Genomic DNA, 26,039 nt, shown 5'->3' on the forward strand with positions numbered 1-26,039 from the left:
TACAAATTTAAAATATGAAAAAAGTAAGCAATTTTTTATTAAAACTTTGAAAGCCACTTGTGAAATAACTTCTTTGAAATTCTGAACAAGCTAATATGGATCTCTAAGGTTTACAAAATCCTTATCTAAAACGATAAAAAAAAAAATAATTCCCAGATATGTGCTTAGCTATTTGCTTACCTAAGGGAAGAAAAACATTTTTGCAAAACTGGACATTCATTATGACTGAAAGAAAGCTGCTCTCTTATCAGCAAACTTGGGTCTGACTGATCTCTCGCTGATGGTGAGATTTACTAAGAGGATAAACCACATAACCTCCTGGAGGCTTTCCCTTTAAAAGAAATGTGCTTATCTTTCCCAGCGATGGAATCAGCTTATTTATCCAAGCTCTAGCAAGAATCCGGTGCCAGGCCGAAAGGAAACACGAGAGAACCACTAATTCTCCCCGCTCTGTGAATCTTCAGCGTCCCCCCTAATTTCCCTCAGGAGGTGGGGGTCACTGATGTCACAGCGGCCCAGCCGGGGGTCATGTCGCAGCGCAGGGAGAGGGCAGGGCTGGGCCGCACTCACTCGGGGTTGTTGCAGAGCCTCTCAGCACTCTGGGCCCCTGCCCCGCAGGTCCGGGAGCAGTGGGACCAGGCCGACCAGCGGCCCCAGCCTCCGGGGATGCTCTCTGGCTTCTTCCCCACCGTGATGCACTTGCCAGCCATACACCACTGGGGAGAGAAGAGGAGGAGATGTCAGGAGGGCTCCCGCCCAGGCTGAGCCGAGCCCCCTAGACGTCTAACCCCGACTCTCCTAATCAGCTGCCTACAGCCACGGGTCAGGTGGAGGATAGAGAAGAGCTCATAGAATTTCCTCCAAGAGTCTTGGGCCTGAGGAGCAGAGAATTTCAGGAATTGGGGGCACTGCATGGTACCTAGTTGCCGCCAAAGCAGGAGTGTTACTCAAAGCGTGATTGGCAGATGGTATGCCAGAATGTACATCAATACATCACTCCTCGGAGCACGTCCCACTAGGAAAAGCTCATCCGCTCAATGTGCTCTGTCACATAGCTGTTCAGTAACATCATTGATTTACGTTCCGGTACAAGCTCCTTATCTCGCTATAGACAGCAACAAACATTTTGCAGACTGGTACTGTGATAACACTTCTTTACAGCCCCCGGGGGTACTTAATGCCAGATAACGTTATCCTCTGGCTGCCAAAAACCACTACTTTGTTAAGAATTTTAAGTTCTTTCTAGTATCAACAAAAATGTCTCTTTTCCTGTAACTCTACCCAGTGTTTTTAGTTCTGGCCTTTCGAGTGATTCAGAAAAAAAAAAAAAAAAAAAAAAAAAAAAATCCACTCTCTCCCTCTTCAGGGAAATACTTTTAACAACGATCAGTTTAGGAGGGTGAACCATACAAAAACAAAAACAAAACACACACACACACAAAAAACCACAACTTGGTTGTTAGAAAGGAAAATCTGAGCATGTTTTCTCTGCTGCCCTCCTGTCCTCATTATTTCTGATCACTGTGCATTGACCAGGCTCTAACATCTGTGCTGGGCCAGGCCATCCACAAGCTGCATAAAGATTCCCACCAAAGAACAAAGTTCTAGACCCACAACCACCCGACGGGCTGTGTGGAGAGGCACGGATTGCCCGGGTCCAGGGGAGTCGACAGTAACATCTCTGAGTTCGTGGGCGTCTGGCTCTCCTGTTAGCAGCGTGTACAGATCCTCAGGAAAGGCAGTCAGGCCAGAGGACGAGAAAGAAGACCACAGGTGGCCCACGTCTTCCCTCTTTGGAAAGAAGCCACCACGGGCTTGTCCTTCCAATCTCTGCCATGAAGATGTGACCAACCACCCAGTCCAGGGAAGGTCACCAGGGAAGACGGAACAGACGTTTTGCAACTGGAGCTGTGGACTTGGGCCCAGCCCTCTCTCCTTCACCACGTGTTCCCAGGGAAGGCTCAAAGGCCCGGTGGCAGCGGGTCCTTCCCTCTGGCTAGTCCAGCTCTGTGATCTGCATTCACTCATAGACAGCCGCCCTGCAGGGCCCTCTCCCCCAGAACTTAGTGCCCACCGCCCGCCGCCCGCCTGCCTCAGCCCACACGTCACCTTCTTCTCGCCACACCGGGTCCCATCTGCAGCAGCGTCCAGCTTAGAGCGACAAAAGCCTTTCACCAAGCACCACAGCGTCTGGCAAACATTCTGGAAAACAAACGTGACACCGCACCTGTTTATATTTCAGCCCCTGCACAAAGCATCTCTGCAGTGACGGTAAACACACACTCATCCCCAGTACGCTCCGCTGCTCCCAGTGAGCAGAGTGGTGGCCTGGGCTCAATAAGAGCTCCTTCTCCTTGTCCAAGTGACAGAAAGGAACCACGGAGCACTCACAGCTCAAATGCCATCTGGACTTCGTCATAATTCAGCAGTGGTGCGGAGACCAAACGGGGCGATGAGAAAACGGGGGAGAAAACACATTTCCTGGAAGCTGAGACTGTGATCTCTAGGTGCGTGGCACAGTATCAACGCCCTGAGGTAGGGTTACTGGTGGCATTAGCCATCCGGGGCCAATCCAAAAGCTGCGGACAGAAGTTTACAAAGAGCTGGGTGGCGGTAACTGGAGCCTGCTGGCTGAAGGAAGCGGGAGGGGTTGCATCCAGAGAGCCTCCGCTTACTTATTCCTGAAAGCGGCCAGCCTGTTTGAGCTACAGCCCTGAGAAAGGAGGCCACGCCAGGGGCACTGCAGCCCAGGAACAGTGGGGGGTAGAGATATTTAGGAGGCAGGGTTGGTGGGACTTGGTAAGCAGTTAGAAGGGAGGGGGGAGGGGTCTTTGCATCAACTTTATCATCTCTGTTCAGTTTTGCTTGCTCTGTGTCAGCACCGATTTCCTTCCTCCGCAGAGTCTTCCTCTAAGTCTCCTTCTGTCTTCATCTCGTTGGGTGGCCATGTCTGCATCTGCCTCCTCTCCCAGCGCTGAGCAAAGCCAGAGGCACTGATCGCTGATTTGGAGTGCTCACCAGCTCCGTCTCCCTCAGGACACAGCACAGAATCTGGCCTGGGCTCCATGTGAGTTGCTTCTCCTGGTCTATGTGTTCAGAACAATATGTTCACACCGGAGGGCAGGACTCAGAGAAGAGTCAAGGTCCAGCTTACGAAGAAGTGAAAGGAGTCAGGGTTTATCCTGGTCTGTGGGGACCTTAAAATCAGAGATGAGACATGGCTAGATTTGTGTGTTGTTTTTTGAAATAACCTGAGAAATGTCGGGGGAAGATTAGGTAGGCGGTAATTACAATAGCGAGGAGAGATGATGAGAGACTGAATCAAGAATGAAGCGGTGGGAATGAAAGAGACAGGACAGAGCCACAGACTCTTTCGGAGGTATCATCAGATGTTGGAAACAAATACATTGGGGATGAATCTTATTCCGATCTTGGGATCTGGTGGAACTCTTTAACCAGATGGGAAATTCAGGAAAGAGGTCAACGTGAGGGATTGCACTATGTTCTATGGAGTTTGTAGGTGTGAATAATTGTGATTATTGAAAAATCACTATGGCATTTTCTTCACCACCACCCAGTTGCAAAGAATTGCTGGCTCCCCAAAATGCCAAGGAGCTAGAGTCAAGGAATAGAGATGACCCAACATCACCCTTCTGCTTTACAGACACCGTGCCACAGACAGAGAGTTTGCACTTCGGTGTCTGGATCTTGGGATTTCCAAAAATCTCCCTGATCCTTCTTTCAGCGTGCTGGAGACCACCAGCCTGCACATCCCCCAGCGCCACCAGGACACCCTCACTTACTTCCACTTCCTGGCAGAAGGTAGCATTGGGGCCATACTGCAGCTGGCATTGGTGGTGAACATCATAGATCACTCCAGGGGCAATGACCTTGGACTTCAAGCCTTTCCTTTGGGGCATATCATCGAGACAGAACCCCCAGCCTCGGCTGAAAAGAAGTTAATAGAAATGAGAAGAGATACTTATGATTTCCTTTATCTTTAGTCTTAAGTTCAACAGAAGCTCCTGCCCCGCCAGTTTACTCTTTGTCTTTAAGACAAGCTTATTTCCACAAGACAGAGACCCCTCCAGGCCCCTGGTAGGAGCTGTGTAAAAGCAAACCCAAACCACAGCCCATTCCATTGGTTCCGTTGTGCTCTAGAAAATACAAGCAATGGTAAAACTAGAGAATCATCACCTGATCCCCAATGGGGTTTGGGGGACCATTTCTCACAAATCTTGGTTGTTACTGCCAGTCCGCACACCCAGCTCCTAAAGAGCCACGGTGACACTGGATGATTGGGGGGCAGGTGTTCCTCTGGCTGTGGCCGGAGGGCAGAGCACACCTAGATGTCAGGGTCAGGACGCAGACGTGAAATCCACCCCTCAGACGCTGTGGCTTGGGAGAGGACCTGAGTCCTCTCCCAGGCCTCACGTGACACTTTCCAGGCCTCACGTGACACTCAACGTGACTTCCCATGTGGGGCTGCTCGGAGCCGCGCCGTCACTCACTCCAGGAAGCGGGTGATGTACTCCTTGCTGCACTTGGACCAGGTCAGCGGGGTGGGGTTGTACTGGAGCTGGCGGGACATGATGTAGGGGGGCCGGCCTACGGACTCGCAGTCGTTCTCTTTCCCATCATGCTGGATGCCGAAGCTGCGGGAGGCACAAGGCCAAGGCTGTCAAGGAGGCAGGCATGCAACAGGAGGAAGCCAGCTCCCCAAGGCGAATGCCGCTGAGAGCTACTCCCCTACAGAGGGCTTCTGCTTACAAAGGGGCCTTTGCAGTGGGAGGGGGGAGCTCATTTTCAATGGGAAAGCACAAGGACCATCCTAGGCAAGCACTGTTTCTTCTGTGCACCCGGGGGAGCCACGTGGCCAATTCAGAAATGTCTGCTTGGTAGAAAGTGAAGAGCAACCGGTTGGCTTTCTGTGAGTCTTTTTTTTTTTTTTTTAATATATTTTATTGATTTTTTACAGAGAGGAAGGAAGAGAGATAGAGAGCCAGAAACCTCGATGAGAGAGCAACATCGATCAGCTGCCTCCTGCACACCCCCTACTGGGGATGTGCCCACAACCGATATACATGCTCTTGACCGGAATCGAACCTGGGACCTTTCAGTCCGCAGGCCGACGCCCTATCCACTGAGCCAAACCGGTTTCGGCAATTTCTGTGAGTCTTGAATCAAAGGGCAATGCTGCCTCAAGCTGCCTTCCTTCTCCCGCTGCGTGAGCACAGCCGAAGGAACACTGCCCTCCCTTCTCATCCTCATCTTCGGGAGGCCTGGGGAGGGAAGCGCTGGGACACCGGGACAAGGACGCAGCTGGGAAGGCAGGCTTCTCTGGGAAAGACAATGCTGCTGGCGGGGGCAGGGGGGCAGCAGGAAAGGGAAAGACCAAATATGACATGGGTGGACTCCATAAATGAAGCCACCGGCAGGAGTGGATGGGAGCTGGGCCAGGCTGCCGAGGCCCGGGCACTGCGGCTATCACTCATCACAGGGCTGCCACGAGCTAAGCTGAGTCAAACAGCATGTAACACAAGACGCTGGAATATATCACATTGATCTCCTAGACCTAGGGGGTTCGGTAAGCATCAAAGACATCACAGTACCCACCAAACTGCCTGATTCAACCTACTCATCGCACAGAGAAGGAAACAGGGGCAGAAGCGAGGGCAATTCTCTAAGGTCATCGCAGCTGTGGGTGGAAAAGCCAGAAGAGACACTCGCTTTTCCCAAGTCCAAAGCCAACCCTCTACAGGTGAAAGCAGTTTGCACAGTTCCAATATCTCATAAAAACATGATGAGAGAGCCCAGGCCAGAGAGGCCAGGCCTGGCGTAATCCAGTCTCCAGGGTTCTTCCCAACCCCACCTTTTCCGGAAGTCCCTCCGAGCACACCCCAGCCTTCTGGCCCTTCCTTGGGGAGGGACTCCAGGCTGGCAGCTCCCTGGGGGCAAGGAGCACAGCAGAGTCATTCACAGGCTCCCCTCTCCGAGTTGTTAGCTAGTGCGATGCACTCTTATCTGTGGTTTCTAAATGGCCCAACAAAGTGTGTTACAAATAGGCTAAGATCTCCCCTCCATGGGGGCCTCCTGAGCCCTCCTTTTTCCTTTACACAAACATTCTGAAACCTGCCTTCAAGGAATTCATCTCATCAACCTTACACATTTTTGTGACAACTTGGACCCCCGTTCACTGGTGTTTGTCTGGTGGCTTTCCAAGTTAATAGCAGCTTTCAATTTCTTGTCTATTCAATGGTCTCCTTTCCACATGGAAGTGAAGAGAGACTCACAATGTTACCCACATCAGAAGGTCATTGCGATGGTTCAATGGCATAACGCCGAGTGTCAGGCATGAAGGAAAGGCACAAAGTGTTACGGTTTGTGACTTTTTAAGGCTATCGCACAATTAATATTTCATAAGAAGTAAATAGGAATTGTTCTCCTGAATTAGACAGTGGGTTCAAGCTTATCCCCTTGCTTCTGCTCACCTCCTTTTAGCTCAGGGAGCTGCGGTGTGCAGGAGCCCAGGCAGAGGAGGCACTGCGGTGCCTGAAGTGTGTGATTCTGTCTCACAGGACAGGTGAGAAGGCAGAGGCGGAGGAGGGTGAGTTTTAAGCCATAGTGCCATCCCGCTGCCTCTGCCCCATGCAAGGTGCTTTCCGTGCCTTCTGCCTGGCATTGCCGCAGGGACCTGGCAAAGCATCGCCGTTTCCTTGGCCTTTACCTGTGTCCGAGCTCATGGGCGATGGTGAACGCCAGCGGCAGGCCCGAGTCTTCGTTGATGTTACAGCTCAGGTGAGGCTGGCACATGCCCGACAGGTGGGACAGGCCCAGCGTCTCACAGGGGCGGTTGAGGCCGCCACAGATGTCTTTTCTGCAAGCAGAGCACAGAGGGCATGAAACACCCCCCACACGGCCTGGGCGAAGCTGGGTGCTAACCACTCAGTGAGGTCTGTGAAGCTTCATCCACATAAGCTTTTAAACGTCCATGTGAGCACCAGGAGGCATTTGGAATTCATTCAGATTATTCTGGTTTCACCTCTTGATTAATGAATCTCCCTAACATCTAAGGAATGAGAGAGTTTATGGCAGATGTTTTATTTTGAGTTGCTTTTGCTCTTGATCTCGGGAAGCTAAATTATTTTATTTGTTAAAAAAAAAAAAAGAAGAAGAAGAAGAATCTGGGTGAAAATTGAAACTCATTTAGAATTGTAAACAAGGAAGGGACAACAGCAGTCACTGAGTTCTTTCAAATGTAAAATAGTTTTGTTTTTTCTGAGGTCTGGGTTCAAAACTCATATGAGGACTTTTTCTCACTCATGAAAAAGGCAACTGCTCTGATAAACCCATCCAGAGATCAAACCAGTTTTCTTTCTAGCTTTCCTATCCTATCACTATTGCATATGGGAGGGGATGAACAATCAAAGTCAGAGAGAAAGAGAGAGAGAGAGAGAGAGAGAGAGAGAGAGAGAGAGAGAGAGAGAGAGAGAGAGAGAGAGAGAGAGAGAGGCATTATTCCTCTTTTCACCAGTAATTCATTCTCCTCATTATTTCCCTGCCCTGGAAGAGGAAAGGAAAGACTCCGGGATTTCCACAAAGCTAGTTACTGCTCTTAAGTAGAAAAGCGTGCACCCACATCTGCTGGGACTGTTTCATCCCTGACAAGCGTCTGAAAGAGTCATTCATTGGCCACTTGGTTTTCTTCGGTCAAGAAGAGCTCTCTGCCAAGAGTGACTGGCGCAAATGCCAACGAAGTGTGAGCTTTCGTCAGCTCCAGACCTTCAGTGCCTAGGTTTTGTGCGGACGCCATTTCTGGCCACACATGGCCTGTGGTGTGTGTCCACTGTTTGTGGGCCACAAAAAAGATAGTGCCGGAAGCTTGGTCCATTAAGTAATTGTTCATTGAGTGCTTACTATGGGCTAAAGAGGACAAAGGGGGTAATAAAGAATTGCAGGAATATGGTTTTTGTAGGTAACCAGCCTAAGATCCCCAAAAGAAACATGCCTGAACATTCAGCCACCTGCCCCATTTCATGGAGTGTGTTCAAGCCAAAACCCATCCTACTGACTGTGACCGTACAGATAACGCGGCTAACGTGGACCTCAGCATAGTCTTCCAGAGGCCAGCTCTGTCTTATCCCTTCCCCCTTCCTCATCCTACCTGTTTATTCAGACCAGCGGCTCTCAGCAGGGGGTGTCATGCTCCCCTCCCCCTCCTCGGGCACATTGGGTAATGTCGGGAGACGGTTTTGGTTGCCACAACTTGGAGGAAGGTTATTGGCATCTCACGGATGGAGGCCAGAGATGCTGTTGAACACACTACTGTGCACAGGACACCCCCTCACAACAAAGACTGATGCAACCCAGAATGTCAGTGGGGCCGGGTTGAGAAATCCCGATTTAGAAACTGGAATACTCTCCACTGCATAGCAGCTAATGAGGTTCATCATAAGCTTGAGACAAACACCTATTCTAAGAAAGAATAATCAAAGGAGAGCAAACCCTTGATATGCACAGTAAGAGTATAGCCAGTGCCATCTATCTGGATTTAAGTCCCAGCTTTACCTGGTAATGGCAATGAGATTTTGGGAAAAGGGTACAACCAAGCCTCAGTTTCCCCACCTGTAAAATAGGAGTGATTGATGGTAGTCAACCACCAGTGTTCTGTGGGGACTGAATGGCCTGGTGACTGTCCTAACAGATGTGGCACAGAGCTTGGCTCATGTAAAACACTCCGCAGTGCCAGCTCCCGGGAACTAGCTCCCTCATGTCTCCCTGTGAGGGTGAGAGGAGAACTCCTGCTTCAGAGAAGAAAAGAGACAGAGCTGAGACACAGCTGCCACGCGGTCAGTGCTGGTCCTGGAACCCAGGGCCCTTCCCTGGAGACAGGTCCTGCCTGGATTGGTCTTTTCTGGGCTTTCTTCCCAGTCCCCCGGGGTTCCCTGGCTGCCTGCTGGTCCCCCACAGCCTCCAAGCTTACATCCCACGCCCTCATTAACCTGTTTCCCAGAGGAGTTGTTGATCAATAGGAGGTGTCATAATCCCAATGAAACTAATGTGATAGGCTTATGCCACAGACTTCTTATGGAACATCTTGGCAATTTTTTTTATTAATAAAATATATATTTAAAATAAATAAATAAATAAAGAGAAAATAACCGTTGGGCTAGGAAAGGGGCCAGCATTTTGCCAGCGAACACAGCTTATTAACACAGGGACTTGCTATCTGTCCCCTCATGCATATGGGAGTCAGGAGTTGTTTGGATCGTAGAAGCTACCTTTAGAAATGACCAAGAACAGCAAAGAGTAGGAGAATCTCATGAGTCTGAATACCTGGCACCCCTTCCACCTGCCACCCTGCCTGCAGCCCCTGGCCCCCCTGTGTCTCTGCGTACCTGGTGAGAAGGACGGCCACGTCATGATGGGCAGGGTTGAGGTCACTCTTGGGATTGATACTCTTCTGCCACTTACAGAAGCTGGTCAGGGTCTTCTCGGCGTGGTGCACTATCTTCAGACCTTGCTGGAGGAGGAAGAGGAAGAGATTGGCACAGGTGAGGTCACCGTGGCCGGGGCCCATCAGGTCAGTCTCCAGAAGAAGCCGAGTGGGATGAGCACGGGGTGAATGCCTCAGCCATCTGGCAGAATTTGGCAGAGGCCGAGTTCCTTCTCTGGGCGAACCCTCTGCTTAAACACTACGACTCGCATGACTTCCACTAAAAGAACCGGGAGGGGAGAACTCAGGACAGAAACGATCACTGGGACAAGAAACCCTTGAAGGGAAACCAAGAATATGTTAGCAAAGACCCGTAGCTGTTTCAAGTTCTATTTCAGTGGCTCTCTGCTTCCAAAGTCAAATGCAAAATGAACAGACTTGCAACAAAAAGCTCTTCCTTTCACGAGGCATCCGAGAAGGCCGGGGTTGCACTGGGTGGCTCCCTGCCAGTCCAACCTTGGTGGTTTGACATCTGTGGGTGAAGGGCCAGAGTTGGGGCCACTGGCTGTCGGGCAGCCACTAGGATGCTAGAAAGTGCCCCAGGCTGCAGCTTGCAGGGCTCCCAAGGCATCCTGAGGCCCACAGTTGCTAACGGGGATGGGAGGAGAGTGTTTGTTCCAGACTAACTGGATGAACACTTGTCAGATGAGGGAGAAGGAAAATGGGCTTTCAGCTCCAAGGGCACTCCAGTTCCACTGGAGTTTCTGCAGGAGAAATTCCTTTCCCTTCTGGAGTTAAGGGAAGATTCTACCTGGAGAAGGACTATGCCCAGGGCCCACTGGAAGCTCAGGCTCTAACTCTGGGCTCAGCCCCAGGACACCACACACCCTCTTCATCAACTATGAACCTGCTCCTCACCATCCAGTATTTTGGAAAGGCCACACCCAAATCAAAGGAGGCCTGAGAGACTCCAATGCCTATTAGAGACTCTCCCAGTTCCCCCACCCAGAAAGGAAGGGAGAGGAAGAAAAAAGAAGGAAATAAGAGGGAGGGAAAGAGGGAAGGAGGGATTAAAAAAACAGGAAGGAAGCATTTCTTAATCATTATGTGACAGAGAATTTTACACCTATTCTTTCATTTAATTGCATCCTCTCAGCATTATTTGTAAAGAGAGCCTGGTTATGTTCATCATTGAAGAACTAGCTGAGGTCACTCGGGTCAGATACTGACCTGGGCTCCTAGAGGAACCTGCGGTTCTAACGGGACCGGCCGCCCCACAATGTCCTTTGAAACACGGGCTGGGCTCACCGCCTCGGGACACCTTACACACCAAACCACCTGTGTCCGTCTCAGGAAAACTGAATGTTGATGCACACAATACACACAATTTAGACGGCTCTCGAGGAAGTCATGCTGACTGAAAAAAAAAATCTCATCTCAAGAGGTGCATGCTGGATGATTCCATTTTCCAGCACTCTTGCGATGACAAGGTCACAGAGATGGGAAAGAGATGAGTGCTGTCCCAGGGTCAGGCGGGAGGCAGAGGGGAGGCATAAAGGGTAGCGTCCTCTCCTCCTCATTCCTGAGCCAAATTCAGCGTCAGCAGGGGCACAGCCTCAGCACGAGGAGAGTCCTTTTCCAGATGCTGCTGCATAAACTCTGCTTCTAGTTTTCCCGGCATTAGGAAGAGCCCATTTTCCTGAAGGACCATAGGATCTAGGCCTCCAATCCTCTTGTTTAAATGATGAGAAAATCCGGGCCAGAGAGGGGTGGGACCTTAACCAAGTCTACAGCAGGTTTTGGCAGAGTAGGTCCCAGAACAGCCACTTCTAGGACTAGTGGTCCCCAAGCGACTGAAGGCTTCTTCCCATGTGTTTGCTCTGAGTAACTGGAAAGCTTTAGCAGTTCGCCAGTAGAGGCTGAGGATTACCGCTGAGTTCAGCTCTCACTTCCACAAGCAGACCCTCTACTCTCTGTCTGTCCGCCTCCTACTCACTGTTCACTTCTCAGCCCCCTCCATGTGCTCTTCTTCTGCCACTCTGTGGGCTCATTGCCTAATTCATTCTCAGTCACAGTCCTATTTTGGGAAATCACCTATAAGCTATTGACTCTCAAACCCATACCTCATTCCAAATCTCTCTGACAGGTCACGTTCATGTACCCAAACCTCTTGATGGGTATCTCCTTCTGGATGGCACATAGGTACCCCCATCTCAGCATCCCAGATATTCCTCCCCTGCATGCTGACCTGCTGTTCTCCCCGTATCCTCGGGCTAAGTTACAGGGACCACCATCAACCCAGTGTCCCAATCTAAACATGCCAGTGTCCACCTACTGGCCTCCTCTCCCTCATGTCCTGCATCCCAGTGTGTCCTCCTGGGCTGCTCATTCTACCTCCTCTTCATCTTTACCCCCAGCCACCTTAGCTCAGACCCTCACCATTGTGTGCTTGGATTTATGCTTGCAGCAGCTCTTAAGTGCTCTTCTTGTTTCCTTGTTCTCTCTCATCCCATCCTCCTTGCTGTTGCCAGGTCAACCTAGTCAAAACCAAAATCTGCCCAAAACAGACCCAGGACACAAGACCCTGCGAGCCTAGCCTCTAGGAAGCTCTCCCTTCTTTGGCTGCCTCACAGTTTAAGCTCCAGCAACCTCCAAACTGCTTCTATGACCACTACCCAAAAGCCACATTCCCAGGCCCCGTGCTATTTTTTACCTTGCTCTCTTCAAGCTGCTCCCTCTACCCAGAATATCTCTCTCTCCTCTCTTTCCCCTCTTTAACCTACGAAATATCTATGATTTCTCCCTGCTGCTTTTGTTTGTTCTTCTTACATGTGAAGTGACTGCACACAGAGCTGAGTTGCTGACCGCTGCTGCTGGTGCCCTGCCCCTGTGTAGAGTTTTCCTCTACAAGACGGGACATTCAACACAAGTTCAGTGGCATGGTCTTAAGGATACCTTACTGCTTTTCTGCTCAATGTCAGGACTCTTCCAGCAGATTTTAATAGTGCACACATTTTTTCCAGTCCCCTCAGCTCTAAATCTCCAAATCTCCTAAGAGATTAAATCCAAAGAGCATTTACTCATTTAGTTTTTTGAAACAGTTGATCACAGGTGCCTTGGGGAGAGTCATTAGCTGTGTCTCGCTGCGACGCAGCCCTAAGCCTGCACGAGATGTGAATGCACGGCAGAGAGATTGCTCGGGCTCACAGCGAGCCTGGGGAGACTTGTGCTGACCAGTTTCCGTGAAGCAGTTCCTAATGATTTGAGCTTGCCTAAACAAACCCCCATCCGCACAAATTCTCCCCATTTCCTTTGTAAACAAAAATGGATTTTTCCTTTTTGTTCTTGCATCAGTTTTTTCTCACCTCATTTTCTCAAGTGAGTCCAATTCCCTTCCCGCCGCCCCTTTGCTATGCTTTGGAGGAGGTGACCTCACGGAGCAGGGAGGTGATGCGGAGGAAACCAACAACAGCTCACAGAAGCAGGCCCGAATGAGAAATGGAAAATGATTTTGCCAAGTACGTGGCTTTTATTATAGTTGGTCTGTCCCTTTTAAGCTCTTTATAATGAAGAAGAAGAAAAAATCTTGTCTTGATTTCTTTGAGAAGTCCTGCTGGTAGCAGCTTTTGATTCAGCACACAATCTATAGCCAGGCATGGGTTCCCGGAAGAAAGAGAATGGCAGAGAAGAGAAAAGCAGCAAAAAGTTTAATCTGAAAACTTCCCAGGTGCTTAAGGAGTAACTCATCAAACTATCAGAGGAAAAGGTATTGGTCTTTCATTTAAAAAGGGAACGAGTCTTCGAATTCTTTGTTCAGATTGTTAACATTTATCCTGAAACAGCAGAGTTGCAGAGGTTATTACAAAACCACACATCACCCCGGAGACAGGAAATTGTCAGCCTGGATTCCCAAAGCAGGAGGCTTTTCAGCTCCAGAGTCTCACAAAGGCGAGCCCCATACGAAACCGCTGAGACCAAGAGGGACAGTCCCCGTGAGGACATTCACTTCCTGCCTGCTGTCAGCCTTCTGCTGCCCCGTACACCAGCTGGACACCAGAGTTTATGGAGTTGTTATGGGACCTAAATGATGGCAATGATAATTATAAGAATCATAAAAATGATACTAATAAGTAACATGTATTGACGGGGTTCTAAGGCCCAGCCAATGCTATTACGTGGGGTAACACATTTGATTCTCCCAGCAATTCCAGGCAGTAGAGGTTATCATCCCCATTTTATAAAAGAAAGCTATGGAGGCACAGACAAGCCAAGTGCCCACCTATCCAGAGTTCAGGGAGGGTGAGGGTGGGAAGCAAGGTAAAGACCAGAAAGACCATGACCGTCTCTGCAGGAGACATCACCGAATCCCCACCTTCTGGTATCCCCTCTCTTGTCCGTTAAGTGTTTTACTGCAGAAAGGAAGCAGGGAGTACAGAGGTACAGGTCAGAGGACAAGAGGGAAAACTACCCCTTACCTCTTCCTCCTCAAGTAGAACCAGCCGCACCACAACAATGTGAATGGCATTGCCGATGCTGGGGTTATGGAACAGCCCAGTGACCTAGATCAGAAATGGAAACCCATTAGCCCATGTGAATGAATAACAGACAAATGCCAGGGGGCGGGGGGGGGGGGGGGAAGGACATCTTATGGGTTAACAAGTTTTGTTGGAGGAAAGAAGGAGGAAGGCCTCCAACCCAAACCACATTGTGATATTAAAGACAACATTTCCAAGGTCACTGATCGGCTGTGTGCTTGCGGGATTGGCGTGTTTCTTCTCTTTGCCCCTGTTCCTGACCCAGGGTCTTCCTCTCTCACAATCAGTGACCCAGGCAAACGTCATGCCCCATCTCAACAGAACTTACTCTCTGGGAAGCTAGAAAACATCAATCGTGCAAAGGGTAAGCTGGAAATCCAGGATCATTAACTCTATTCTAATTCTAGCTCTAACCACCTTGAGGAAATCACATTCTAGTTCTTTGTGCCTCAGTTTACTCATTTGTGCACTGATGGAAATCACTAAGATAAAGTCTTACTGAAAGGATTGAGTCACTTGATAAATACTTAGTAGAAAGTGTAACTGGTAAATTACAAATTTTCCTAGGACACACATTTTTAAGAGAAAGACTAATATGTCCTGAATTTCCATCCTTCATCACTTCAGCAGGGAATGGATTCATCCATCTATGTTCAAAGCACAACCCAAACAGGAAGGTCTCTCTCGTCTTTGGTTAGTGTGGAGCATCTCCAATGCCAGGTCCCCTTGAAGTCTGACGTACCATGTTCATGATGGTGAGGATGTAGGACTCCACGTTCTCGCTTCCGTGATACTCAACCATCTTGGTGTCGGCCACCACCAGCGTCTCCACCCACCTCTCCCTGCTGATGGAGCGCCGGGAGATGCGTCTGCGGGGCCAGGCGGTCCTCTCCCACTCCTCTCGCCGCCGCTCCAGCGTCTGGGCGGTGCCGGGGCTGTCTACACATTGAGCAGAAGGCAGTCAGTTCAGTCTGTCTCTCTCTCCAATATTACCCACTTCCACTTTTTTTTTTTTTAATATATTTTATTATTTTGTACAGAGAAGAAGGGAGAGAGATAGAGAGCTAGAAACATCGATGAGAGAGAGAGTCATCGACCAGCTGCTTCTTGCACACCCCCTACTGGAGATATGCCCGCAACCAAGGTACATGCCCTTGACTGGAATCGCAGCCGGGACCTTTCAGTCCCCAAGCCGACGCTCTATCCATTGAGCCAAACCAGTCTCGGCCCACTTCCACTTGTGAAGATGCAAGGCCATAAATTTAATTTGTGCTTAATGGTATATGAATGCACGTTTCTATATATACGTACATGGCTGAAATGGAAGAAGGGACCAATTTTAAATGAATATGACCAAGATAACCTCACTTCTTCTTCCTAGTCTCCAGCGATGGCCACCCAGCCTCAGCTCGAAGGCCTCCTTGGCGGGGCACTCACCTCCGCCCAGGCATCTGGTTCTGTCAGTCAGTCCCCTCCTGTGCTGAGCGGAAACCCCTCCGCTGTCCTTCCCCTCATTACCTGCCTGCTCTTAGAAGCAGTCTGAATCCTGGCCCTCCTGCAGGGGCTGCAAGCGTGTCCTGCCCCCTCCCTCCGCTCCCTTTGAGTCGGAGAGCTGATTACACTGATTTGCTATACACCCCTTCCCAGTTCCTCAGTTTTGCTGTCTACGTGAAATAGAGCACACTGACTAATAGTTACAAAAAATGAGACATAATCGCAGGTCTGAGTCTATTCAAATGCTCTTATTGTGAATTTTACTTGAAAATAACAAAATTCAAATGCTATTATTTGAATTTTACATCAAAGTGCTTTGATGTAAGGCTTTTGGAAAATAATCTCGGGCTGTGGAAGCTTCCGAGGGAAGTCCTGTGAAGTCTCAGAGAGGGGGCGATGGTTAACTTTATCCGCGGTAGAACAACTTTCTACTTCCCTCCTCATGTACCTGCGTGGGTAAGCATGACTTCCTTAAGAAAACCCCAGAAATGGTATTGATGGCTTCTAATTCTGCACCCCTTCTTATGCCCCTGTCTGTCACCCTCTCCTCCCTCTGGAAGCTCACTGGAAAGTTATCAAACTACAATCTGTTTCCAATTCTGTGCAAACCAGGGAGCAAGCCATGCTGGAGCCCATGTGGGGTCATGTTTCGGGTCCTCACATAGGATGGTCCCCCTCACACAGGACGGTCCCCTCACACAGGACGGTCCCCTCACACAGGACGGCCCCCCTCACACAGGATGGTCCCCTCACACAGGACGGTCCCTCTCACACAGGACGGTCTCCCTCACACAGGATGGTCCCCCTCACACAGGATGGGCCCGAGTGAGGAGCAGACACCGGTGAGTCTCGGGCAGCCTCTGAGCGCCTTGTCTCTCCTCCTCACTCAGGGGAGATTTCAAATGCCAGAGGCATCAGTGGCCACAGAGGAGCCATGGTCTGGAATGCCCTCGCAGGAGTGTCTTGGGGCAAGAGCAAGTCGTTCACAGGAGAACTAGAGGCCTCGGTGCAGGGCTGGGCCACAGACCAGGGCACCCGAGGCCACAAACTGAAGGCCAGGGTCTGGTTCTGATGGGAGATCTGAATCCCACAAACACTGGGCTCATCCTTTCTCAGCTTTCCTTGCAGGTCCCCTTCATTCATTCAAGGGACATGCCACCCACAGCAGGCTCAATGAGCCATCGCATTAATGTAGACATTTGTTCTTCTTCAACCTCTGCACTTTTCCCAGCATCCTTCCCGCCTCCAAACCCCAAAGTGAGCACGTGTCAAAACTGGGGAAATGCTGCTTCTTAAAGGAAACACTATTCTGGAGTAAGGTGCTCTCCTGCCTCTAAGGGATAAGAGGTCCTATAAGGAACTAGGCATTCCCATGTCGGATCTGAAACTTCTTATTAGTTCACTGGAGAAAGTGAATTGTGGGCAATTTTTTTCTTTTATCTACTTTATTATATTTTCTATATTACTTTTATAGACGTTCATTAGAGAAAGTAAAATTGTGGGCAATTTATTTCTTGTATCTGCTTTATTATGTTTTCTATATTACTTTTATGGCTAGAAAAATAAACCTTAAAAATATGGTGACGATCCTGACTTTGACAAATTTTATAATTTAATAGCAGCATTTTGCTGCACTTCTCTAATTCTCTCATTGATGTCTATCTTTTTAACCAAGGCACCAAAGGCCACGTTAAATGGTCCCTTAGCAACAGCCTAATAATATAATTTCCTACATATGTATTGAGAAGTAGAAATCTGCCCAATTTGGCCATTCGTTACCTGGTTCTCCAAAAGCAGAGAAATAAACCTGGGGGACGGAGGAGGGGAGAGAGAATGCAAAATCCAGGAGGGGAAAAAAAATTATTCCAACTAATAATCCAGCCTTTCTTCAATGAAGGCAAGAGCTTTGAAAATCTGAGCCAGCACTTCCATTAAGAAATTAGACATACGTGAGGTCTAAAGGGAGACGCCGAACTTAGCCAGATAAACACTCTCCCCGGGGCAATGGAGAGAACACCGAGGCCCACAGCACAGGACAATATGAGCGTTTGAAATGTGCCAATTCAGAACTGAAATGTGCTGTCAACTACACCCTGGACTTCCATAGCCGGAGTGGAACCGATCACAGTAACAATGTACCCCCATTACATATGGCAATGATAAGATCTGGGGATCCTGGGCTCAGTGAATTATTAAAATCAATCTCACCTGTTTCGTTTTATTTTTCTCTGGGCTACTAGGAAACTGGGACTTGCTTTGGTGGCTCACATTTTACTTTTATTGCACAGAATGTATTTGGAGCTCAAGGCACCTCACATCAATCCAGGGTCTCCTATGTACTCGCTGTCCTGTCAGAATCCTGACTCACAGAATTGCTCTGATAAAGCAGGAAATCGGGATGTGGGCTAAGCATCCAGCAGGAGGCCTGCCATGTCCCGGAGTCACAGTGTCACTTTGTGGCCTCAACCATATTTTGAGACTAAAACTATCCCTACATCAGTAAGCCCCCCTCCCCAGTGCCCTTTGGGTCCCTAGAGAGACTCCATCAGAGATCCCTTTCTTGATCTCTAAAGTATGCGTTTTAAGGCACTGGTATTTCAAGAAGTGGCGTTATCGGAGTAAGACTTTTCTAAATAAACTAACAGTTTAGTGAAACAGAAATCCCACGTTGCAAAACATTCCAGCAGAATGAGGCTTGGCAATAACATAAATTAAATGTCTTTCCCTGGGCTTCTCCTGACAAACCCTTGACAGCATGCAGCCCGGTGGTCCCGCCCCCGTGACTTCCACCGTGTCCCAGGGTTATGCTCCATCCATCCTGCTGACAAGCCAGCCCTGGGGTAACCTTCCCGCCTCTGCTCCCTCTGGATGGTGAGGCATTTCCTCGGCAGCTCGGTGTGCCTTCGCGTGGCCAACCTGACATACCATCCCTGGCAGGTCCGCTTGCTTTCTTGGACTTTACATTGGAGAGTGTAGGTTTTGCTCTCTAATCCTCCATCTAACTCCTTGGTTGTTGGCCCAACAAGGCAGCTTGCTCATCAGACATCGACCACACATCACTCCTCCATGAGATGGCACTTCAGGCCTGCCGGGCTTAGAAACAGGGGCTCAGATGTTCTCTTCTCAAAAATGGGACAGTGAACTCAAAATACGTAAACTGTGATGCTTAATTAGGCCTCAGGTTTTGTGCAAGTATTTTCTTTCCCCTGTGCTGGTCTCTCTGGGGAAAGATAAAGTGGGGGCGAAGGGTTGATCGTGTAGCCTTTAGAGAGCTCAGAATGGCTGGATAATTCCAAACGGCCTGACCCTACAACACCATTTGCATTTATACCTAGTGATGAGGGGACATCAGCTCTCCACTGTAATTATGGTACTCTTTGCTTATCAAAATGAGCTTGTGTTTCTGAACCAACACAAACCAAGAGGGTGGGAGGGATCCAGAGAGGCTGAAAAAGGGCTGCAGCTAGAGGCTGGGGCGAGATTCTCATTTCACTGAGAAGACTCCATAAAGTGGACGTTCCCCATGTCCGTAACCGAGCGGTGGCTGACTCTCCGTAGTTCCCAGCATAGGGGCATGCAAGTTGAACGGTGTCACCAGAGGAGCTGAACGAATTTAAAGGGAACGCGTGAAACTGTTCTTCCCAGTAGGAGCATGTCCAAGCTCACACAGTAGTTGCAAAATCAAAATCTCAACCTACCAAATCTCCCAATTCCAAGCCCAGAGATCAGCGACTCCTCTGGCACAAGCCCATCTAAGCCCCGTGTGCTTCCTTCCTGATTGAGTGTATTTACCACCAAGAAGAGTGACTTCTGAGGACCGGGGTTGGGGAGAGCAAAGAAGTGATATAATCATCAGGGATATAATCTGGGTGTGGGAAATCAAAGACATGTGCATAAATACAGGCAACAATGAACTCCATCCACATCCATGATGGACCATACAGACCAGTGCTCACTCCTCCCTTTTGAGTTGCCCCTTGACATTCAAAAGGGAATGGCATGGACAGCTTCCCACTGTCCCAGCACAGCCCCTGGGAGGCCTGAGTCAGTAAGAAGTTCTCCAGATCTGAACATCTAGAATTATGGAGACGCTCTCCTCACATTGGATATGTTCAAACATTTAACATTTAAATTAAGATGCCTCCCAGGCCAGGGCACAGGTGCTTTGAGTAGGAGCAAACCCATAACATTGACCTTCCAAACCCATAGCCTTGACTTTCCACACTCAGAGCCGGCAATCAGGACAGTGACCCAGGCCCTTTGCCAACTGAAAACTGAACTTGTGGGAGTATAATGAGAAGATAGAAACCACACAACCATCAGCCAGTACTGCTCCCAGAGTCTGCCTTCAGCCATTTGAAATAAAAATGGAAAGTTCCCCCTCAACCTCACCCAGCCACAGTACCCAAGCATCCCTGTCATTTTCCTTTTTCAGGTTTCCTATTCATGTCAACTTAATGGAGAGTGACAACCCTCAGCAGCAACCTGTGAAGGATTTCTGTAGTGCATACACTAGACCAAATGGATTTTCTGGGTATTCACCGAAGGCTAAAAACAGATTTAAATCTCCCATAACCCATCCCACAGAAGAAATGCTATTAACACCACGCTAAAGGACTATTCCCAGAACCTTAACAAGCACTAAGTTGAGCCTGATTCACACCTGGGACATCATTCTCTCTTAGACACTCTTTATAAGAGAAAAGAATTGACCGACTGATGAAGGCATTGATAGCAATAGTTTATATAAAGCAACATCGAAGGCATTTAAGAAAAAGAGTTCCTGAAGGCTCAAGCGGCTTGCTAAATCACTGGGCAGATCAATGTTCTGCTTCTCCACTCAGGTCTGCAGTCCAACGTCATCAAAAAGGAAGCTGGAAAATCTCATGTAGAAAATGATCCTGAATCCAATTTCTGTCACCAGAGCATGGAGTCAAAGAGATGAGACCCATCACAAACCATTCCAGAGGCTCACCAGGCCTCCCTTTTCTAATCCCAATCACCAAGTCCCCCCACCGTCCCCTCTCTTGAAAACAAACACTTACTAAGCATCTACTATGAGCTAGTCACAGTCCAGAAGTTGAGGAAACAACTTGCATCTATTTGTAAAGACTCGCCACAAACAAGTGAGACAACCAAACAAATAAAAAATCAGAGGTCTGCCCAGCCAGCGTGGCTCAGCGGGTGAGCATTGACCTATGAACCAAGAAGTCACCATTCAATTCCTGGTCAGCATATGCCCAGGTTGTGGGCTCAATCTCCAGTGTGGGGCATGCAGGAGGCAGCCATTCAATGACTCTCTCATCATTGATGTTTCTCTCTCTCTCTCCCTCTCCCTTCCTCTCTGAAATAAATAAAAAATATATATATTTTTAAAAAATCAGGGGTTCTAATATGCACTGCGGTTACAAACAGAAGGGTAGGGGAGAATGTTCTTAGAGAGGGTGATCAGGAGAAACCACTTCGAGGGAGCAACCTGTACGCTGAGACTTAGGTGATGAGAAGCATATGTGCAGACACACAGGGAGAATGTTCCAGACAGTGAGAAGAGCAAGTATGAAATCCCTACAACAGGAACAAGCTTAGGGCACCAGAAACTATCAGAGTGATTGGTTGGGCCATGATGAATGTGAGCAAGTGGCCTCAGAGACCACCTGGGACAGATGGGCAGGGCCAGAGAACATATGGCCTTGAGAGACGGCAATGAAGGAAGCACATAGAGATGACGTCATCATTTCGGCCTTTTCCTTTTTTTTTTTTTTTTTTTAATTTCTTTATTGATTAAGGTGTTATATATGTGTCCTCTTTACCCCCTCATCCTCCTCCTGTTGTCTGTGTCCATTGGTAAGGCTTATATGCATGCATCCAAGTCCTTTGGTTGATCTCTCCCCTTACTCTCACCCTCCCCTACCTTCCCTGAGGTTTGAAGGTCTGATTGATGCTTCTCTGTCTCTGGATCTGTTTTTATTCATCAGTTTATGTTGTGCATTATATCCCACGAATGAGTGAGATCATGTGATATTTATCTTTCTCTGCCTGGCTTATTTCACTCAGCATAATGCTCCCCAGGTCCATCCATGCTGCTGCAAATGGTAAGCGTTCCTTCCTTTTGACCCCAGCGTAGTATTCCACTGTGTAGATGTACCTCAGTTTTTTGATCCGCTCATCTGCTGATGGGCCTCTTCCCTCATACACTGAAGATTCCAATAGAGCTGTTCGCTTCCACCATTTTCAAATACCACGTTCTTCCCCTGAGCCAGCCTTATCCCAGCTCAGGACCCAGACGATGTCCTCACTCCAGACCACGGCCTGGTGAGTAACCCCTGCCCTGCACCATTTGTTCCCAGAACCCGGAACCTTCTCGCCCTTCCAATCCCCACTCCACCCTCCCCATCGAAACTCACGGGGAACTTTCCAGGCGCCTTTCACTGATTCCCTGCAGGACAACAGTCTTGGGAGCGGGGCCCGTTGCTAGACACCATTCCATTTTTACTGCTGACCCACTGTTCCTGCTTCCTCTCCGATGACTGTTTTGAAACGCATAGGAAACACTTTGGATCCACAAGAGGCTCAGGAAGTTCTAAATTAAAGCTCTCGCTGAGCTGCAGCTGGCCCAGGGCCATGCTGCACAAACAGACGCCGGTGGCCTTCCTGGCACACTGCCGTTCCAGCGCCACTCCCGCCACCGCGCCCTCTGCAAGCAGAACTGTGTCAACAGATCCACAGCCACGTCCTCCCACGGAGGCGGCGTGTGAGCCAAATGCTGTGCAGCGAATGTCATCACTGCCTCCTCACACTAGCTCCTCCAGCCTCCTCTCTGAAATGCCCACAGGGAGAGCTGCAGGGCCTTTTCCGATGACCACTCACCACAGACAGCACCATGGCCCCGGGGCCTGGAGGGACCCTGACCCTGTGCGGCACAGAGGGCAGCATGGCCACCTCGGTGTGGGCACAGGGTGATGCCCACCTGCGGAGGTCTAAGGCTGAACCACACTGCTTCGTCGCTCCTGAGGGAATCTGGGTAACTGACCTGACATCTCCCTGCCTTCATTCCCTCACCTGTAATTGTAAACATAGTGAAGTGTATCCTGTGGAATTATTATAAAACAGTGAGTGGATGCATAGGACACCGAACGGTAGTTGGCCACAGCTACTTAACTGACAAGGCAAACATGAATGAATGTTATCTGTTACTATTAATACCTGATCCACTAAATAAACTGGAAACCCTAAGATGCTCACTGTCCGTCACTAACACGGACAGCCTCAGGGCTTTGGAAGATGGTAGCGGGTCTCAGCATCAACCCCAAAGGCACCGAATCCCCCCGAAAGACAAGCCGGGTTCACGTGCTTTGCAAAGGCAAGCTTTGAATGCGTAAGGACAAGCTCTGGGGGATGAGAAATACTGGTTATGAGAAGAAAGCCACAGTGCCTCACCTGGGCGTGGGTCTGCCTCGGGCAGGAGTGGATGAGCGTGCAGTGCTCGCCCCGTGGAATCAGTTGCGCGTGAGTGAGAAGGTCACAGTGCGCGCCAGTGGGGCCAGGGTGGGGGAGAGTCAGTGAGGCTGACAACGTAGAGAATGAGGACAAGGCCACATCCAAGACCACAGAGGCAGGCGAGAAACTGTGATCATTCATGCGATCATTCATGTGATCAACTGTCCACGGTTTGGCCTCTCAATTCAAACCCCCGCCCCCGAGCCTCCTGAGTCCCTCAGGGAGATGGACCAGATGAGCTGAGCTGATACCGTGTCCGCCCCTCGCTGGACACTGAGATTTGGCTCACTCAACCCAACAGCTGGTCTCAGGATCGCCAATTGCCTGGGGACCACTGGCTGGGTCAACAGCAATTCAGGCCATGGCAGCACAGGGGACCTGGCTAGACCCCACGTAGCTGGGCTTTGTTTTAAAATACACGTGGGAGTTGGGAGGAATTCACATCTGGATTTTAAACAAATGCTCATCAGATGCACCACATTCCACACCCTTGTGATTGCAGAAGGCCTGCAAGCTGGGGTCTTGGGGCTCTGAATGGATGTTCCTGGCACTAGGAGTAGCTTCCCACTCAGGTCCTAGAGTTGGATTCACAGCGTGAAACACAACAAAGGGGACAATCAGTATTGTCAAAAGGGCCAATCAGGGAGCCATGCTGGCCCCCTCCTGCATCCTGCTTTCTCAGGAGCTATTGTGTGTGATGCCCCAGTCAGCAGCCGCTGGGCATGCTGGGAGCTCACTGCTGGGGAAATCAAGCTCTATGGAAGCAAAAACAGATCGCAGGGACCAGGAACCACGGATGTACCTAGCAGCCCCCTCATTAGTTCTCACAGGAGCTTCTGAAAACATAGGCTTACAGCTACACCTTTTTCTTGTTTATTCTAAAGCACGTTTGATCGTCAAAACTACAAGAGGCATTGCAAATGGGAATTGGGAATGGACCCAACAAGGGTGTTTGATGTATGTAAGGAGCCTGCTTTAGTCTCCAAAGGGGCTAACGTGGCCCCCGGTGTAGACACTGGCCAGATAGCTCACATTAGGAGACGGCAAGAAAACAAGAAAAATCATGTGATTTGTGATTCAAGCCAGACTGTTTCCATGACAAAAAGCCTCTTGGGTCAATAGAAGCAAAGCTATTTCTCAGACCTAAACAATTAAAATGTTAGGGCCCAGTGATCCTGGTTATCACCACTCAGGATAAGAGTCTCAAAGTTCTAGTCCAGCGGTCAGCAAACTCATTAGTCAACTGAGCCAAATTCAACAGCACAATGATTAAAATTTCTTTTGAGACAAATTTTTAAAACTTCTTCATAATAGACTCGCCCAGGCATGATATTTTGTGGAAGAGCCACACTCAAGGGGCCAAAGAGCCGCATGTGTTTTTCGAGCCATGGTTTGCAGACCACTGAGTCTGATAAGGAATCCCTTTCCAGAGTAAGAGTCAGTCCATGTGGTTGGATACCTGCTCTCCAGGTGGGAACCAGGATCATGGGTGTGAGCTTCGGTTGTGATACTTCTTCTGTGTATCTGAGTGTTGATTAGGTAATGTTCCATGATTGAATAATTATCCATTCTCAGAGTTGACTGACTTGCAAGGATTCTTATTTGTTTGTTTGTTTGTTTGTTTGTTTGTTTTTTACTCCAGGCAGGAGTTGGTTGGTTGGTTGGTTGGTTGGTAGGTTTACAGACACACATATCTGTATCTGAACATGTGCTTGCCTCAGCTGTAGACTTGCAGCTGGAGCTCTACTACATGCGTATGTGCATGGCTGCAGCAGGTCATGTCATCTGTGTTCAGGGACTCTGCTGGTCTGTTATGGTACTTCTGTGGAACAAAAAGCTCTTAAAGATCCCTCCTTGCAATGCCTCTCATAGTTTTGAGGAACAAAAGACTTTAGAATAAACAAAACAAAAAAGGTGTGGCTTTAAGTCTATGTTTTCAAAAGCTCTTGTGAGAACTAATGAGGATGTTGTTTTGTACAATGGTGGTTTCTGTTCACCGGGTTCAGTTTTCAGTATGAAATAAATATTGGTTACTTTAGTTAAAAGGTTGTAAATAAGATGAGTGGATGAGACTACACTGACAGTAATATTGTCATATATATATATATATATATATATATATATATATATGCACAAGATAACGGGATAAGTCTTTATTAATGAAAATAAATGATAAATTAGTCTTGAAGTATTCAGTCCTCTCTTAATAAGAGGTGGTAAACATTATCCTTTATCTCCTAGTAATTGGTCCAGATAACAGATTTGGCTGCCCACCAGAAAAATTCTGTGCTTTGTGCTGATTTATACATCCTTGATTTTTAGAAAACAAAGAAGGAAGTGCTGAAGAGCTGAGGCTCCTGACAATGATGTCATTGACACACTGCTTTTTAGATCCCAGGTTATTGTTCGGGCTGATAGGCAGTAAAGCCAAGCCATTCAGTGTTGTTAGGCACTTTGGCTTCTGTTTGGGGGGAAAAGGTATCTGCTCTCTTTGCATAGCTCTTTGTGCTGCTACTTTTCCAAGATAAGACCCTGAATTCAGAAAAAAAAAAAATAGTAATGCCAGAGTAATTTTAAACATCACATTGCAAAACTGACTGTATTACGCAAATGCCAACAACTGGCTTCATCTTGCTGCCAAGGCCTGCCCCCTGCAGGAGGATGCTAACAGGGACGCGGCTTGGTGAGCATGCTCCGTGTGTTTCCTAACTCAGTCCATACCCTTGTCAGAGCTGCCTTCCCCTTTTGCACAAGCACAACGCTTCTAGGGTTATCTAGCTGTGGCATAGCAAGGAGCATGTATTTGGTCTCTGCCTCTGGCTCCTGACACTGGGCTCCTAAAACTCTTGGAATTTCCTGAGTGAAGGAGGTCATGGAAGCATCTCCCACAGATGCTTGGAATGTCCCGGCTGACATTTTTTCCTAATATCTTCTTTCCTAAGCAGCCACTGTTGGTGGGCTCCTGGAGAGCTCCAGGAGGAGGGCCCCTCGCCAAAGGACTAAGCCGTGATTAGAAACTTGGAACGTTCAGCCCCACCCCTCATCCTCCTGGGAGGGAGGACTGTGCCTAAGTGAGG

At 48.8% G+C, this 26,039-nt stretch overlaps 1 protein-coding gene across 3 annotated transcripts in view; it reads right to left on the minus strand.

Annotated features, from left to right (window-relative positions):
• Nucleotides 1-26,039, minus strand: part of ADAMTS12 (ADAM metallopeptidase with thrombospondin type 1 motif 12) — a 147,075-nt gene that overhangs the window by 50,224 nt on the left and 70,812 nt on the right. For all 3 annotated transcript variants that reach the window (XM_084881888.1, XM_084881887.1, XM_084881889.1), the window contains exons 4-11: nt 14,714-14,910; nt 13,912-13,995; nt 9,399-9,523; nt 6,728-6,877; nt 4,512-4,655; nt 3,804-3,948; nt 2,110-2,202; nt 571-716 (exon numbers count right to left, since the gene is read on the minus strand). In XM_084881888.1, the coding sequence (XP_084738014.1) occupies nt 571-716; nt 2,110-2,202; nt 3,804-3,948; nt 4,512-4,655; nt 6,728-6,877; nt 9,399-9,523; nt 13,912-13,995; nt 14,714-14,910 (1,084 nt within the window). The remainder of the gene's footprint in view (nt 1-570; nt 717-2,109; nt 2,203-3,803; nt 3,949-4,511; nt 4,656-6,727; nt 6,878-9,398; nt 9,524-13,911; nt 13,996-14,713; nt 14,911-26,039) is intronic.

Source organism: Pipistrellus hanaki (genome assembly GCF_964339955.1).
Source record: "Pipistrellus hanaki genome assembly, chromosome: 4".
Classification (NCBI taxonomy): domain Eukaryota; kingdom Metazoa; phylum Chordata; class Mammalia; order Chiroptera; family Vespertilionidae; genus Pipistrellus; species Pipistrellus hanaki.